This window comes from Meleagris gallopavo, chromosome 4 (genome assembly GCF_000146605.3).
Source record: "Meleagris gallopavo isolate NT-WF06-2002-E0010 breed Aviagen turkey brand Nicholas breeding stock chromosome 4, Turkey_5.1, whole genome shotgun sequence".
Classification (NCBI taxonomy): domain Eukaryota; kingdom Metazoa; phylum Chordata; class Aves; order Galliformes; family Phasianidae; genus Meleagris; species Meleagris gallopavo.
The window spans coordinates 16,650,553-16,667,586 of record NC_015014.2 but is presented as its reverse complement, the minus strand read 5'-3'; the positions used below and the strand labels follow the sequence as shown (position 1 = coordinate 16,667,586).

At 41.1% G+C, this 17,034-nt stretch overlaps 1 protein-coding gene across 1 annotated transcript in view; it reads right to left on the bottom strand.

The window, feature by feature from the left end:
• The window catches only part of LOC100540841 (electrogenic sodium bicarbonate cotransporter 1-like), a 53,195-nt gene that overhangs the window by 24,156 nt on the left and 12,005 nt on the right, over positions 1–17,034 (bottom strand). The window contains exon 4 of the mRNA XM_031553257.1: positions 4,910–5,067. Within this exon, the coding sequence (XP_031409117.1) occupies positions 4,910–5,067 (158 nt within the window). The remainder of the gene's footprint in view (positions 1–4,909; positions 5,068–17,034) is intronic.

Sequence of the window (17,034 nt, the reverse complement as noted above, 5' to 3'; positions counted from 1 at the left end):
GAAATGGCAGATGGTCCTTATTCAGGATACCTGTATTGAACTCTGTATGACAGCACACTCACAGCATTCTTTTGCTTCCAAGCTGATAGAGTCAGAAACTCACTAATTTGTTATTCTGTCCTACCTAAGCCACTGTTCCTCCTGTCACTTTGGACACGTCACTCTTAGCAGATAATGACAGTTCACTGCATTTGATTTACCTTTTAAGCATATGGTCCATGCCACCAAACCCAACAGGAATAAATTTATTCTCACAGATGAGCAATTTCCTTCCAAGCAGACAAATGTGCACTGGCCACCGTATTGTACACCTCACCTACACACTGGATAGATCTTAACAAAGCACTGCAGCAACACTGCAAACCCATTAACATGAGACTGTGGGCCATGCAACCTGCTTTGAGCAATAGGAACTCTCCTGGACCCAGGTGGGAGATGACTCTGGAGACCACAAAGTAGTATCTCAATCCAGTTTGCTGAAGGAAGCAAGAAAGTCTTGTGTGCTGCACTTGTGAGCAGTTTGGCTAGAAATCTCCATGAAATCACATGAAGGTAAGGAGAAATCACTTAGGAGGTAAGGAATAAATACTACACAGACGGGCTCTAAAGTCAGCATAGCACTAATATTTTCCATTTGAAACATAGTCAGAAATCTGAGCTGCCCATGACTTCATCAGATTCCAGTACGGGGTAAAACGGTTGTGGTGAAAACTGGCCAAAGGCCAAGAAAGCTTTGCTATGGCCTCTTAGCAAGCTGACCACCAGTGCAGGAGACAAAGTCCCTCAGCCACACACAAGGAAGGAACAAGAAAAACAAGATTCAACTGCTCACCCATGTCCATTTCTCACATCTGGATGAAGAAAGAAAGAACTGTAATTCCAGAAGTGCTAAAAGCACCTTCACAAAGGAAACTCAGTTAAGATCCCATAGAAAATGTTTTTATTAATGTCTTTCTGCCTTGTGAGATGCCTGCAAGTCACCCAGCATTCCCAATAGAGATGCATGTTGATGGACTCAAGGGCAGACAGAAACAATCTCATGATTGTCTTCTCCACCAAAGTCTGAGGCTTAGACCTCTGTGTAATGAAGGGGGCACACCTTAAGATTACAGTAAGGAAAGGAAGTCAAATGTCCTTCTTCAGTTTTCACACAAGTGCTCCTTCAAGTTGCAAGCATCTTACATGGTATCCAAGACAGAAGTATTATTTGTTGCCAGAGCTCAGATGTTCCAAAACAAGATCTTCTGTTGGAAAAGCTGCTGAAGGACACAGCCCTGAAGACCATTTCAGTGCTGCAATTAAGGAACAAGACAGATGTTTCATCCTTGTCTACCAAAAGAAAAGATGCCCTGGTAGTTAAAAGCATAAGCTAGAAGGCAAAGAGGATAATCTGACTCCTGGTTCTGCCACATGCTTTTTAAGCAACCGTGGGCAAGTTAATTCATTTCATTTTAGGCTTGTAGACACAGGCAATTTCCCAGCACTACATATTAGACTATGCAAGTCTATGCAGCTTATCTCCAAAAAATCTTTCCCTTGCTCATTCTTTATCTATTGCCCTCATCATCATTACATTAATGGAACAGACCTGAACACATAATTGTACATCCCTTTTATGAAAATAAAAAGCTACATCTGGTGTACCGTCAGGAGGTGAGGCAGCCACACCAAAGCAATGGGGAAAGTACAATAACTGAGAGCTCACCAAAATAAAAAGTTCACAGCACCATGGAATTAAAATTGACAGAAGATCAAAATCCATAAATGATTTTTGATCTGATTGGTAACAAGAAAATACAACAGAGAAAAAGGCAGGAAGTTCTCTACGCTAAATTAAATTCCATGATTTTTATTACTAGGATTGTATAAAATGCCCTGCAGAGAAACCTTTCCTGGATAATTCATCAGGTCTTGGTGGTTACTTTTAAGTAAGAATTTATTTTTAAGTGAAGGATATAGTTAAAATACTTAGCAAGGAAGTGTGAAGGGAATTGTATACAAAAAAATTACTTAACAAGGGAAGAGCCATTTCTACACAGGAAATCTTAATTCTACAAAACATGCAAAACTCTATGACTTTGAAGAAAAATCCAAATTGAGGAATATGTGGAGAAAAAAAAAATACTGGAAATAAGAAATCTAATTAAGTGGAAGTTTACATGGTAAATAATACCTACCTTAAGCACACAAAGCAATGCTTTCTTGTTCTATAGTATTAAGTTAATATGAATATACCATATCAGAGCAGGGACTGTAGATACAGTGAGCCTTTTAGCTCCACAGGGCTTGGTGCCTCATTTGCTTGTACATCAGGAGACTGTCTTAGTTTCTTACATATCCAGCTAATAGTTGCAGCTTTATTATCACTTACTGCTGCCCCCTCCCTGCACACCCTGTCAAGGCTAGTGCTATGAAAAGCAAAGCATTAAGATGACTTCATGCATTCTGAAAGTTGGATGACAAGCGTTTCTACTTGAAATGCTGTCGCCCTTCCCAACTTCTTCCAGTTCCTTAGGAAAGCCTTCCTGATCCTTCCGCCATTGATCCAACAAGCCCTGCAACTGTCATGGCTTTAGGGCAGGGCACTTTGCAGGCTCCTGTGAAATATTCAGTACATCTGTAGCTAAAAAGCATGACATTTCTCAATACAGCACACCAGAAACATGAACTGAATATCAGTGCATTGCATGGCCCACTGTGGCAAGAAGAGATGACCATGCTAACATCATGTCTCCTCCACACTGCAGACTGGCATGCCTAAAGCTATGCTCTGAAACCTGGGTGCTGAACTCCTGCCTGCTATGTAGAGCCCCACAAAAGGCAATCTGCATTCTAGAGAGATGCAGGTAACGCTGTATCTCTGTCACAGCACTCCTGTGAAGTAACCCAGAGCACTGAAATGTTAACTCACTATTTAGAATCTCCCTCCCATTCCACATGGCTAATTTTGATAGCATGGTTTTGATAATTTTACCAGGAATTTCGTAATTTAGCTAAATAAAAAGAGAAGCCTTTTAGGGAGAGGAAGGAGGAATACTCAAGGCTCCAGCTACAGCATCTTGTGGACGCTGTGGGTTAAGTACACATCTTCAACAGAAATGTCCACTGTGTAGGATGGCTGAAACTAAGGGCTGAGCAAGGAGACACTCCATCATAACTAGTCTGGGCCCTTATGGGATTTCCTTGATTGAATTTCACAGGATGTAGCCACTGCAAATGCCTCTTCATTACTCACAAAAGCAATCTAATGAGCTTCCCTACTTTGATTAGGGCTAACATTTGGTTTGGAGGACAGCTAATGGATAATACTATTTCCTGGAAAAAAAATGTTGGCGTGGAAGGACATCTTGTCTTGATTAATGCTATTGAATAATGAGGTCATTCAGCAATCTTAGATCTAGCTTCCTGGCTCCCACTACCAAAACAAACAATTCCTGATTTTACTTCTGCTGAAAAGTATTTTGAGAAGTTCTTAAAAGGAGCAAGTGGGATAGACTTAGAAGTTGAAATACCGATGTATACAGAGCTCCATAATACTGAGAAGTAAGTAATTACCTTTTTTAAAATTAAGCCATTTTCATTTCCCTATGCTCCCAAAAGAACATCCACTGTGAGCAAACAGATGTTGATGTGGTTATTCCACAGAGCTGCTGAAACAGACTCCAAGACAAGGCAGTTAAAGACCAAAACTACACCAATTCTCTCCTATCTATATGAAAACAAGGTTCGGATTCTAACAACCATGTAACTTTCATTCCATTACAACAGCTGTGATTCAAGTCAGTATTAGTGAGGCACCAGTGATGTACTTCTGTAGTAGTAACATGTCCCTTCTCATGAAGCATTACTCAATATGGCCTCTAGCCCTCTAGACACTATTCAAAATAGAACTTTAGCTCTGTTTTAAAAGCATTTGAAACCACTCATATAAAATATACATTTGCATATTAGTGATATGGAAGGTGCAATGTGAGCCTCGTAATTACAAGTAAAATGTAAAGCAAATCCTTTATAAGTTGATAACAAAAGTGCAGCGGAGCCCAGGTGCACAGCAGTAACAGGGTCCACACAATGCTTCCAAGTAACAAGGCACCATAGAGACCAGCGCAGGGTTGAAATAGACACTGCAAAACACCTGCAGTCTGTTCAGTTCAGCCTGTTGTCCTTCTCCCTGAAATACCCCTTCAGTTCATTCTTAGTTCATTCTATTACCTTTTAATGCTAATCAGTTTTATAGTTCCTACCTGGTGTGCGCCTATATAATAAGCATATGCATTTAATTCAAACACATAAGAACGTGAGATAAGATATATTCATATTTGTGAGACTGCAGGTTAATTTGCAATGTGAGTCACAATAAATAAGATATTTGCATGACATTTTTCTGAGCCATTGTGAAATACAAAGGAACATCTGTTGTGATGATCACAGTGATAATTTTATCCCCTAGTTTATCTGACACTTTTTCTGTCCCCCTCCAGCAGGGCCAGAATTGAATCCTTCATCTAATATGAATTTTTACAAAGAAAAATATGCATTGCAAAAGCAGGCAAAGGGAATTTCAGGTATGCACAACATGTGCACGTGGTAGGAATCATGAGGGGTAGAAAAATATCCAACTGTCATATGTCACATTGATAGAGACCTTCACCATCAAGTTGTTAAGGTGACTGGTGTTTGTGCACACAACTTACATTATACAACTAAATTTTGAACTCAGAAATGATTAACAACCAAAGCAAGTTTTTGTTGCTTTTAAAAACAATAATCCTGAAAAAATATAATACTATATACAAGTCACGTGATAGAAACCAATGGAGAAAGTCATCATTCAGCCTGGAGCTATTATTTCAGAAAGTGCAACTGTAGTTTCCAATTTGTTTCCATGCTAGGGGCAGGATTCTCTTACCGGGTAGGGACGGGGACTTCTGTCAGAGCACCCAACATAACTGCCTGCTGCAGCCGGACGAAGGCAATGAAGGGACTGTCCAGGAAGTCTACCTCCCCAACCAGCACATTGGAGGCCTCAGCATCGCGGGGTAATTTCTTCATGAATTTATTCTTCAACTGCATTAGTAGAAGAGAAAATAAAATAAAATAAAATAAAATGAAGGCTTGTTAGGCATGCAGATAGAAACGTGCAATGAAATTTATTGAAAGTTCAGCCATGTTTCCACATTGGTCATAGGACCCAAACCTATTTATGTGTGTCATCCTCATTTGGTCTACTAATGGTAGCCCTCTCCCCATCATAAATATAAAGTAGAAGCCAGGCCAGAGAAGCAGATGGCCATACTTGCATTCATGCCACTTTTTAAAAGCTGAATATTTCTGCTATGAAAATCATTACCAGAAGAACAATCCTGCTACAGGTGCTTGTAGCCAAGCCAACACTGAGAATATCCTGAAGGTTGTTTATGGATAGTATTAGTTTGGGCAGAAAAAGGTGTGCAGCACTGAGAAAGATGAGTAGATGTGGGCAGAGTTTCAGGAAGAAGCACTGCATCAACTTGTTGCCTGGTCATCTGGGCAGAGGGCATGCACTTTCCACAAGTGAAAGTGCAATTTCAGGCTCTGCAGCTGCTGCTACAGAAATGACTGGCCTGACAAGAACAAAGCCTGAAGGGTGGACATCATTCCAGCTGACCATGCCAGGAGCCGGGCACATGCATTTTATTGCATACAAGTCTTTTCAAGTTCCAAGTGAAAGACTTAACTTAGAGCAGGCTTTTAGAAGCAAGTTTCCTATGTCTGTGGCTTCTGCCCTATAGGTTTCCGAAAACCGCTGCTCCCATTGCTGGTGCAGGCCAGCACACGAGGAGTCACTGGGCAAAAGGAGCAAGTATGCTGGTTTTGAAACAACACTAACAACCTCAGTCAATGTCTAGGTGAGAAACTGGCTTGTTACTATTTCCCACATCACCCGAGCCTGCAGCCCTCACCACAGGTTTCTGTGGTCAGAAGGGATACAAAGGAGAATGCACTGTTGTTAGAGAACCCTGACCAGGAGCAACTCCTTTTTTTATCCTTGTAAGGTGAGATGCAGGACAGATGCTACATCCCACATCTCCAGAAGAGCTGGAAGGAAGCAAAAGCCTTGGGTAGAAACAAAGTGAGAAAGGGCATCCACAGAGAAGAGGGAAATCAGAGCGAAAAAGAGGGAAATTCAGAAAAAAGAAAAGCATCAGGCCTGGACGGAGGAGCCAGGTTAGACGTGAGAGAAATGAGAAGGTGGATTATTGCACTCACAAAACTCAAATGTATATAGACTCCAAACACTGAAAGGATGATGAAAAACTGGGAGTCACCATGCAACTAAAAGACCTCTCATGCCCATTAACCGAACACTCACTGTTTCATGATCAAGTTACTGGAGCTGTTATTTTATCCTGCCACAGCAACTACAAACTTGATGTCACTCTTTTCTCTGTCTCATAATATCTTTCTATCAGAGAGAGTTTTTAAAAGCCTTGCTCAGAAATAAAAGCAGAGTTAATATCTGGAGTACACACATACCACTGCATGAGCTGTTGGAAAATCAGTGTGACCCACTGGTGAAGTACAGAAATCCACTTCAGCAGAGCCACCTACGATTCACAGCAAGCAGCTCTCACAACACAGTTTGGCTTCACAACTCTTTATAAGCCCCAAAGTACATGCTGAGTGGTGGTTTCAATATTTATAAAGTAGAAAACCTTAAACAAGCAAGAAAAAAATAGGGCATATAGTAATTCACCAACAGAATCCTTGTAATTTTAAATTGATGCTGTCAATTATTCACCACTAGATAACATATCCCGTAGAAGAACGAGCAAATGACAAAGTGCTCAGACAATTTTCACTCAGGGATGCACTTAGTAAAATCTGACAAGGAATCCTGGTAGTCACCAACTGAGAGCTTCTTTGTACAATTTGACAAGACCTTGCTGTACAAGGAATTGTCTATGGGGTGAAAAAGCAAGTGTCCTCTCTAAGTAACCGCAACATCTGCCACCTTGGACGTACACCTGAACAAAGGCTTCCAGGAGAAAGCTCCAAGGCCCAGCAGCTGGGAAGGATGCTGTTCCTCAGCCCACCTTCTCTAGGCAGCATGTTGGAGAGCAGTAGAGATTCACCCCCTCGCCCAGGCCATCAAAGCAAGATGCTTCTAAACAGCCTTCACCAACCTCAATAGAAGCTTTTCCTGATGTCGTCTCATTTTTCTGGGAGAGCAATGTTTGAAAGTACAGACAGAGTGACTTGCTGATTCTTTGAAACATGGTACTTTTTTCCCTTTCATTTCTGGGCTAGGATAAAATATGAGAGCAACACGGTGCTTTTCTGAGAGCAAGGCCCTGTGTAACGCATGCAGTACAAGAATAAAAGACTTAAGATCTCTACCTGCTTTGTTCAAGGCATAGAAAGGAACAAAACCTGCTAGTAGGCTTACTCTGATTAATGGTTTATCCTCAGAGGCTCATATTACTCTTTATAAAGGATTGGAAGGAATAAGCAGAATAAAAGATAAAAATCATCACAGGAAAACACATTCTTCAGAAATACAAGCTGGTAATTAGAGAAGATAGTATATGATGAACTCACACATTTCAATAACTATTTTGTTGCAGAATAAATTGAATTGCGAGACCAAAATTACTTTCCAATCACCCTATTGATCTGTTTTATTCAGATTATTTCAACTTGTGCTTCCCATGATGCTTTTCTAGTATTATTCTTTTATTTTTCAATAATTTTTGACTGTTCCTTTGTCCTCAGTAACGCAAGCCCAAGTTAACTTGGCCTTTTCTCTTTTCTTTTCTCTTCTTTTCTTTCTCCTTTCCTTCTCTTCCTGCCTTCGTGACTCCCAGTTTTTGGGAGTTACTTTTTCTAGTCTTCTTTCACTCTCTTCCTCACACATATTAAAGTAACAGAAAATTCTATTTATCCACCAAATTATCTTTGCCAAATTCTCCATTAACAACAACAGAAGTGTCAGAAACATGACAAAAGGAGCTGGTGAAAGCACCATAAATAGACAACCAGTGCAATTGCACTGCTCTTTTTCAAGTTTTGTAACTTTGTCATACTCAACATCTATGTACCTAAAAAAAAAAAAAAAAAAAAAGCAGCATCATATTTTTATTTTTTCCAAATCAAAACAAGAGGTTGTATATCAAAGCAAAAAATCCAAAAGCAATGCCTCCTGTTTTATTATGTTGGCTCACAACATTAGAGGTGGATTTGGTGGTATGGCACTAGGGGTTGCACCTTCCCATCAATATTCCCTTATACTTCTGTTGCCATTTAAGAGATGGCAGCAGAGAGGCAGTCTGACAGAATGGCATCTACATGGAAGTGTGTATGGAGTAAAGGTGTGTCACTGAATTCCTCACTGTAAAAAAAATGGCATCCATTAACATTCATTGACACTTGCTGAACATTGATGAAGATCAACTTGTGGATGTGAGCACCGTGAGGCAGTGGGTGGTGCATTTCAGCAGTGAGGACAGCAACAGTGGGTCATCTCCCCTGGTGCACAGCTTACAGGCTCTTGTTCATCACTGGCAAAAATGCATAGCTGATGGTGCTGATTACGTTGAATAGTAGTGTTTTGTAGCTGAGAATTTGCTCTATCAGACAGTCTTATTGTGCTCTTTGTTGTTGCTATCATTTCCATGGAAATAAACAGGAGGCTTACTTTCAGAGTGACCTATATATTAACTACAGTATATCACGTTAAAAAATTATTTAATAGAACTTCCTATCTAATTTTGCTGCCTGGGTAATAAGAAAAGCACATGGGAATACATTTTTCATCATATTTAGAGTTTAACTCTTCTGTCCTAGCAAGCCCAATGTTAACTGTGACTCCCATGTCTTCCAACATGCTTACCCTAGATGACAAAATCACCATCAACACTAGGTCACCTAAAGCATCTTGTCAGTGCATAGTGGAAATAAGTTCAGTCTATTTGATCTGGAGACACCGACTCTAGTCCCTCCACTAGAATACATGTGCAGCCATAATCGGAGAAAAAAGCTCTCTGACACTACAGATCTTTTCCTTTCTCTATCAAAATAAAGCTGAACATAAAATAGCTGACATTCCCAGCCCCTACATTAGGGAGTTATCACGTGTGGATATTCCAACAAGCAAACAAGATCAAATAAAATACAATGAAGACATGTTTTCTGCCTTGACAGGGGAGACCAAAAAGAATTTCTGCTCCCTTACAACCTGTGAGAGTATTAAAGCAGGCTTCTATGGTCTGTCTACTTCCTGCACAAGCAACAAGAAAGCCTCAAGCCTGGGAGCAGCCCCAGAGGAGCTGACATGAGGTCAATCCACCAGTAAGGAAAACAGCACTTATAGAAACGCATCAAAACACCTGCTGTATTATTTAACAGTGAGGGTCAAAACTGTAAAAAATTAAAAGTTTGGATGAAGACCTAGAAAGATTCATTCATTTCCAGCAATACTTCTCAAAGCATCCAAATGTTATGTGAGGTCTAACTCTCAGGATTAGGTCTAAGCACCAGAAGTAATCTACTGACTGGCATTGCTCTCATCAACTAGATGCCAGAGTGCTCTCATTTGTGTCTCTTCTCAAAATATAGCTATAACTTTACACTAAAAATAGTTGCTTACAGCCTGAAGGTCATGCTCATCTCTGCACCTACATACTATAATTGTGCCACAGTGGGCATGAGCAAGCTCACAGTGTGCTGCAACATGCATCCCCTAGTTGACAAAATATTAATTAAGTCCAGTTGTGGAAAAATGTCATCAGCTGCTTATTTGATAATGGGCAAACACTGCACCAGCAGTATTTTAAATATCAGCCTCTCCTGGCTCTTTTCTGGTATCATCCTGGCACTTGGAATCTGAGCAGAGGCCTCAGCCTGGCCTGAACTTGCCAGGAGCACAGGATTTCTGAATGTGCTCAGCTCCGAGATGGCTTTGTTTGCAACTGTCTGCTTCAGCAACAGCAGAATTAATTTGAAGTTGAAGGCCTCTGAAAATCCTGCCTTTAGCTGGTTCCCTCAAAAGCCCCTCACCCAGGGTGATCTCTGGAGATGCTACTTGCCTGGCTAGCAGTAAATGGTACAGGCGGATGCACTGCCAGGAACACAGATTGGGGGTAACATTAGGCTAGGCAATGAATCCCTAAGAAGCCTTGTGCTGGGCTTTACTAGATGACACAAAGAAGTAGGAAAATGCAAAAAGTCTCATGACAAGGCATGATTTACTAATTCAGCAGGAAGAAGACTGCTGGAACAATCTTAACTCCTACATGCTCCTGTCAGGATTCCCACCAGAGAAAATATTAAAGAACGTGCTACCAGCTTCTGTATGAAAAATGGTTTGGAGATGAAAGGTACTGGGAAGCTGGTGATTGTACAATAAAGCACACATTCAGCTTTGCTAATAGACTAGTTGCACTGCTGCATGTTTTCCTAAACAAAGACAGAGTTTACTCAAACCCAGGCACCTTTCTGGACAGAAATGACAAGAAGGATCTCAAGACCTGTGCCTGCTCAGCTTCCAAGGTATCAGCACCTTCAGCCTCTCTGTCCAGCACATCACAACAGGATGACTAATTTGAGGAGAGATCATTACAGAGGTTTTTGTTCCAGAAGAGTTTTGCAGTACCACTCAACACTTACTTAAATGATTTATCAGGTAGGTGATGGGAATGGTGCAGTCAGCACTTAATATCCATTTTGAACCATTTGAACCAAGAAGCTTCAGGGAAGATCTAAGTCTCAGTAGCGCCAGAGAGGAGCAGGAGCAAGGCCTGGCAGCTTAAAGCACTATGTTCACTTTCCCAGCACTCTGCTAAATTGAGCACTGTTCTAACATGACCACTAATGCTGTTTGTTAAAGACAAAAAACCTTCAGTGCTGTAGCTGCAAAAGGGCAGAGCAACCTGAAAAATCACCATTTCTCTAAATATGTTTTAACAATATGTTATTATCAGCATCACTTGAGATTTATCGGAAATTAAAGCAATTAGTAAGTACACACTGCTTTTATTGCATCTGTTCATTTACTCCTGGTCATTTTATTGTACTGTATACCTATCTGCCTTGTCTTCTCACAAATGTTGCTTTCCCTGCAGAACAGACTGCTGCACAGCTCATGAAGCAGCTCCGAACTGCTGCTGTTTCCAGTCTGAAATGCAAGCGTGGAGGACATGCAAGAGGACAGCTCACATGCAGGGAAGGCAGTCAGGAGCAACTGCAGTCAGCAGGGGCAAAAGGGAGCCCAGGTGAGTTACATACCCCTGGTCTTCTTTGCAAGATTTTCAGAAACAAATTAAGAAGCCAAGTAGACTTATTTTTCTAAATCACTCAACAGGATCACATACTTTGTCAAGTGTGGAAAGTCTCTTTGCTTTGTTTGGGAGCTCCTAGCACAACCAAGCTGCCTAGAAACGAGGTGAAAAAGTGAAAAGCAGTGCTTGGCCAAACAAACACATGGCACCTGTCCATGACCCCTGACACACTCTGCAGAGTTGTTTGTAGGCATGTCCATGGCAAAGAAAATACCCAAGGCAAGTGGAAACTCCATTAAATGAGTCATTAGCTTAAGCATCACAAAAACAAAATGAACAACAACAACAAATAAAAGCCACCATGAAGCAGCATTAAAATTATAACTACAGAAGCCTTTTAGGTACTTACATTACTGTAATGATGTTCCAGTCTTTACAAAACAGCCTGAAACGTGTAGGTACTAATCTTTGCAGAATCTGTCTGCACAAATGTTTTGTATTTGATCACCCCTAGCCTAAGGAAGAGTTACTGAACAGAAATCTCCGTCTCTGTAAGCTAAAGTTAAGGTAAAGCACACCACCTGCTCAGGAACAGTTCCTTTCCAAGCTGAGGTTACCAAAGTGTGAAAGCTTAAAATAAATTGCTCTCTGGGGACTGCGTTCTGCAGCATGCCATATGGTGCCTATAACTAACTCCGTATTTGCATAGGACACCTTGGTGCATTGGGCATGGTGATCAATGCCTGTTGTTGACTTTAGCGACTTATCTGTTAGCATTACTTGGATTTAAATGTCAGTTGCATGGAGGGAGTATTGCTGATTAATTGATGTGGGACACAGTACACTCACAAAAATATATTCGTGTGTCACCTAATAGCTATTTTACTACCACATACAGCTTTCGCAGATAGGCCTTGTTTGAAAAATCAGCTCTAAACGAAAGGAGCAAAGGAGAATTTGTTAGTAAAGCAGAGGCCACAATTTGTTTGAGCTTTTCTGCTCTGTGGGAGAGCAGCTGCCTTTATGGGGCACCACCATTACATTCACTTGATAGAAGCTGCTGAGTTTGCACCAGGGCAGTCTCAAAAATCCTAACGGCAAAAAGGAAAAATAAAAAAAACATTATTCATATCTAATTTCATTGCACAGGTACAGCAGAAATCTAATAAACCTCATCTCATCCTTAAAATAACAATAAAACTAACTCAGAACTAAAAGGCCATGCATTGACTTCATTTAAGGAAGTTACAATCAGATACTTACTTCATAATATAAAGGGACTGAAGCACATGCTTAAATTGTCCTTCCCAATTAGCATAATTTAGTTGCTGTCATCAGTGGAACTGAATGACCAAAGCAAACTCCACTGGTGTGAAAAATTGGGAACACTGTATCTGGCAAAAATGAAAATTACCATATCTGGGTGTCTGTTTGAAAGTCCAAGGTGACACATTTTTCAAGTGCCAGTCTGGAAAAAACAGAGCTACTAGGGATTTCCCATACAAGGAAGGAAATGCTCAGACCTTCTTTATGCCATTCATCATTTTACAAGTCTCTCTCTTCTTGTCTGAGTTGCACTTTATCAGGCAGAAGACAACCAGGTCATATTTAGCACCTCCACCAGAGAATCCATTCCAAGCTGGTCTTTTTTACTCAACCATGTAGCATTTCTACATTTGCTAAACCATCCAGCATCGTGGTATTAAAAATAGCCAGTGTTCAATTTGGGGCCAAAAAGAAGTGGAGGAACCAATGTGAAGGTTAGGGTATGACTTTGCCACAGGCTCCCATTCCTGCATGGCACATGGTGTGGCAGGAGATCCAGCCAGGTCTGCAGTTGGTGTCAGAGGCAAGGCACAGCCTTGGTACAGGCAGAGGTTGGGATTCCCCAGTCTGCTGCTTCCCATAACCTCAGTGAGAGTTAATTTGCCTCCCCTGTGCAAGGTAGGAGCTCTCACTCAACTCCACTAAGAGGAGCTCTTCCCTGCACCCAAAGCACAGCAAAATCTGAGCGTTCAAAATCTGCACTGATGATACAGATTACCACAGAAAGCCTAATTGCATGCATAGTGCTTTGTACAACTAAATGAAGGCTTAACGGTCCCTGATCACAGGGAAAAAGGATCCAGTTCCTCAAACTCCTGTTACATCAAAGCTAAGCGCAACATGAGGAATCTTCCAGTCTGCCAGGCAGCAACAGACTGCCTGAGAGCATGCAGAGATGAGGTCAAGTGAACAAAGGCTCACTGGAACAAACCACTCCATAGTTACAGGGGAAATAAATGGAAAAGAGGGAAGTGGTACATAATTTAACAGAGTCTGTGTAAAAAAAAAAAAAAAAAAAAAACGTAAATAGACCCCAGGAATTTTTATCTCTTTTTTTCTGAATCCATCTACATATGCGTCTTCTATGAATGCTTACCTAAAAGGATACCTTTAATGCTCTGTGTTTTGTCTACGTACAGAACTCCATCACAAGGAATGCACGCAACGTGCTCTGCTGATACACTGTAGGGAAAAACTACGCAAGCAAAACTATTCTATGCATCAAGACAAAAGGCCAAAGTAAATGAAATTCCAGTTAACTAAACTTCCTAGAAACATTTCCTGTCTTTTAAAAAAGGTGGCAACAAACTATACTGGAAAATAGTTATTTTCATTTGAGCTCCATGGAGTGAAAGTAGGTCATCCAGGCTGACAGACATAGAAATTAACAATCTTTGCTTGTGACTCCGGAGATTAGGAGATGTTGTTCAAACAGGAAAAGCAATGAATTGCTCTCACCATTAATCAATGGACTTCATTTCAAACAGTAGGATCCCATCAGTTCCCCTAGGAAAGGCATGAAGATTTCTCTCAACAAGGCCAACTTTAGAGCTGGCTTTGGCATAGGTTTCCTGTTGATATGGAAACACCCATTTGAATAAGCACTGCACACACCACAACAAATAAGAAGGGTTTTGTGCCTCTCTCTGATTAAATATTCCAACTGACCATATTCATTCAGAGTTGGTTTTTGTCCCCACATACAAACTCTTTGAAACTGGAGATAGCACCAGGTCAGTAAACATCTCCTATATATTATTCATTTTGTTTATGCTATTGCATCAGCTCAGTAATAAAAGGTCCTGGATAAAAACAGATTTTCTTTAAATGTTCCCTTTATTTTTCATCTTGAGCATTAAAAATGTCCTCATGCTTCACCCATTCAGAGCTGCCAAGGACATTTCAACAAAGCATGACCAGAGGACTTCTCACAGGACAAGGAACAGAAGTAGTACCAGTACTGGGAACAGCACACCATCCCCCAGCTTCCTACAGCAATAAAGGGGCTCAGAATGGCTCTGCCCTGACTTTTCTAAATAGCTTTCATTCACAGGTAACTGCCCTCTCAGTTGAAATACAAATAAGTATTTTCAAATCATTAAGACTACAGGAATCAAAAGATAACTGACAAAGCTGTATCTTAGCACCATGAAAACAAATTGCAAAGTGTTGCAAAGGCCGAGAAAAACTTGTTCTCTTCAACAACCTGCTTCAATGGAAATACTCCTTGAGTAAGTGGGGACTGAGGAGATACGAGAGTTGTGCCCTGCTTCCCACACAGCAACAAGCTAAGTGCCTTGCCTCTTACTCCTCGCAACAGACTGTGAGCCCTTGATCCGGATACAGGCACCATGTGGTTTGAAAAGTCTCAAAAGAGATAAACCAAGTGAAAATTGAAGGTATGCTGCCAAGTGAGATCTCATCCCAAGCACAGTTTAAGAAATATTAAACATAAGCAAAGCCACTATTTCCATGCATTAATCATGTGGGGACGCTTTTATAAACATTCTCCTGAAGCACCTGTGGCTCAGACACTGCAGCTACACGACCATGTGTGGGAACATAGTTGGAATCTGACTGGAAAGCTGAAAACTGCACTGAAAATTTTGTCTGTAGGTGCACTGGAAATCCAAGAGATGGAAAAGGAGTACTAGTAAAATCTCACAGGGCAAGCAGACATTGTTAGTTGTGCCAGGAGAGAAACAGTGCAACTGAACATATGGGCACTAAAACCAGGGCCAGAACAGATTTAACATTCTTACAGTAGCTGCCAAAGGTGCCACTAGGCTGATATGGATACTTGCTCTCACTGCTGCACAAGTGTAGCTGACGCAGCAAAGGATAACACAGATCTGAGCAAGGAGCTTCCCCAAAGCTGTATGGATCTCTTTGTGTGCATAGCATGCAGCAGAAGCAGGATTGCTTCTCACCAGGATGGATCATCCAGTTAGATGGCTGCAGGCTGGGTAGGCTTTGGTCTGCAATGCAGAATTGCCAGTATGGCATAATTACACTGGCAACCCTTGTAAGTGCAGGCAGAGCTCCAATAAACTCAGACAGGAGTGTGGGATGCCACCAGCTACAAAGAGGAGGTAGTCAGTTTGGGATTCCTCTGTGCAGGCCCTCACCTGATGCTGCTGGCAGGATTCAGCTGTCACAGCCACACAGCTCCTTTCTTTGACAAAAGGCTGTTTTGCAGGCTGGCAGGAGTTCAGACAACACCAATTAAAACTAGGAAATGGCTAAGAGACATAAACATATTGGAAAGGCTTATGTGCATTGAGTACATAAGATGTATAAGTTGGCTAGCATGCATGTAAGACGGCAGAAGCATTAATATAAACATGATGCTTTCTATCCACAGTTGCTTTAACGATCTAAGGCACAAAGACAATCATTTTAAATTTATTATTTATTATCTAAGCCTAATTTTCAAGGTGTACTCTCAGCACTCCTGTCCCTTTTTTTGCGAGGTAGTACAAACTCCTCCACCTCCTGGATCTGGAACAGTCAAGCTCACAGCTGCAGCAAGATGCCAGTGTCCAATCAGACTAGCGCAAGCAGTTAAAATATACATGTGTACATCCCCCCCTTACCTTTCCCCAGTAGGGTAATCCACCAGAAGCACCTGCTTTAACTAGACTCTGTTGCAGACCAGATCAAGGTAATTGAAATACAGAAAAGAAATTGTCCGTAAGTCCTGCTGCCTCTGTTCACCTATCTAGCTGAAAATAGCCAGTACATTAGCTGCAGCCAACACCTCATAAAAAAAGAAGGCAAATCACTTCTCCACACTGCTACCTCAAGAAGTGTTTTGCCAATACAAATACAATGAAATGGAATACACCTCATCTTTCTTATTTATCTTTATAAATTGCCAAAATATCAAGCAATCCTGAATAAAGCACCATGATAAAATAGCAAAATCAAAATTCATTGTCCTCTATTGAAGCTATTTATTGTCAGAGCAGTCTGAGTCAGGGACACGGCAACTTCTGAAAGACACTCAGGATGCTGAACCAGTCTCTTTTGCAATCTAAATGTAATGCAGAGCAACGATTGAAGTCATCGCTCTCATAGCAGAAAGGAGACAGTTCATGCAAATGATCTAACTTCAGTTTTCATTAATAATACACTGCTAACCATATAGAGCTGTCTGCATCCTTAGTACTGCCAACAGATTTTGTTTAGCCTTTTGTTTAGCTACAGGACAAGCTTCCTACACGTGCTGGAGGAGGAAAGGGAAGCTTCTTTTGGAGTTCCCCTCTTTTTTCCAGTTGTAAATCTGCAACACAGCATGTTTACCAACTGGCATTAAAAAGGGAATAAAAGCCTACTTTCTCTTCTGCTCCCAAAGGCCTCCCAGTAGCAATCATTAAATATCCTGTTGTTGTAGCTTTTATCCTATAAGTTCAGCTGGAGACCTGATTGGCAAAAGGTTTATCTTATT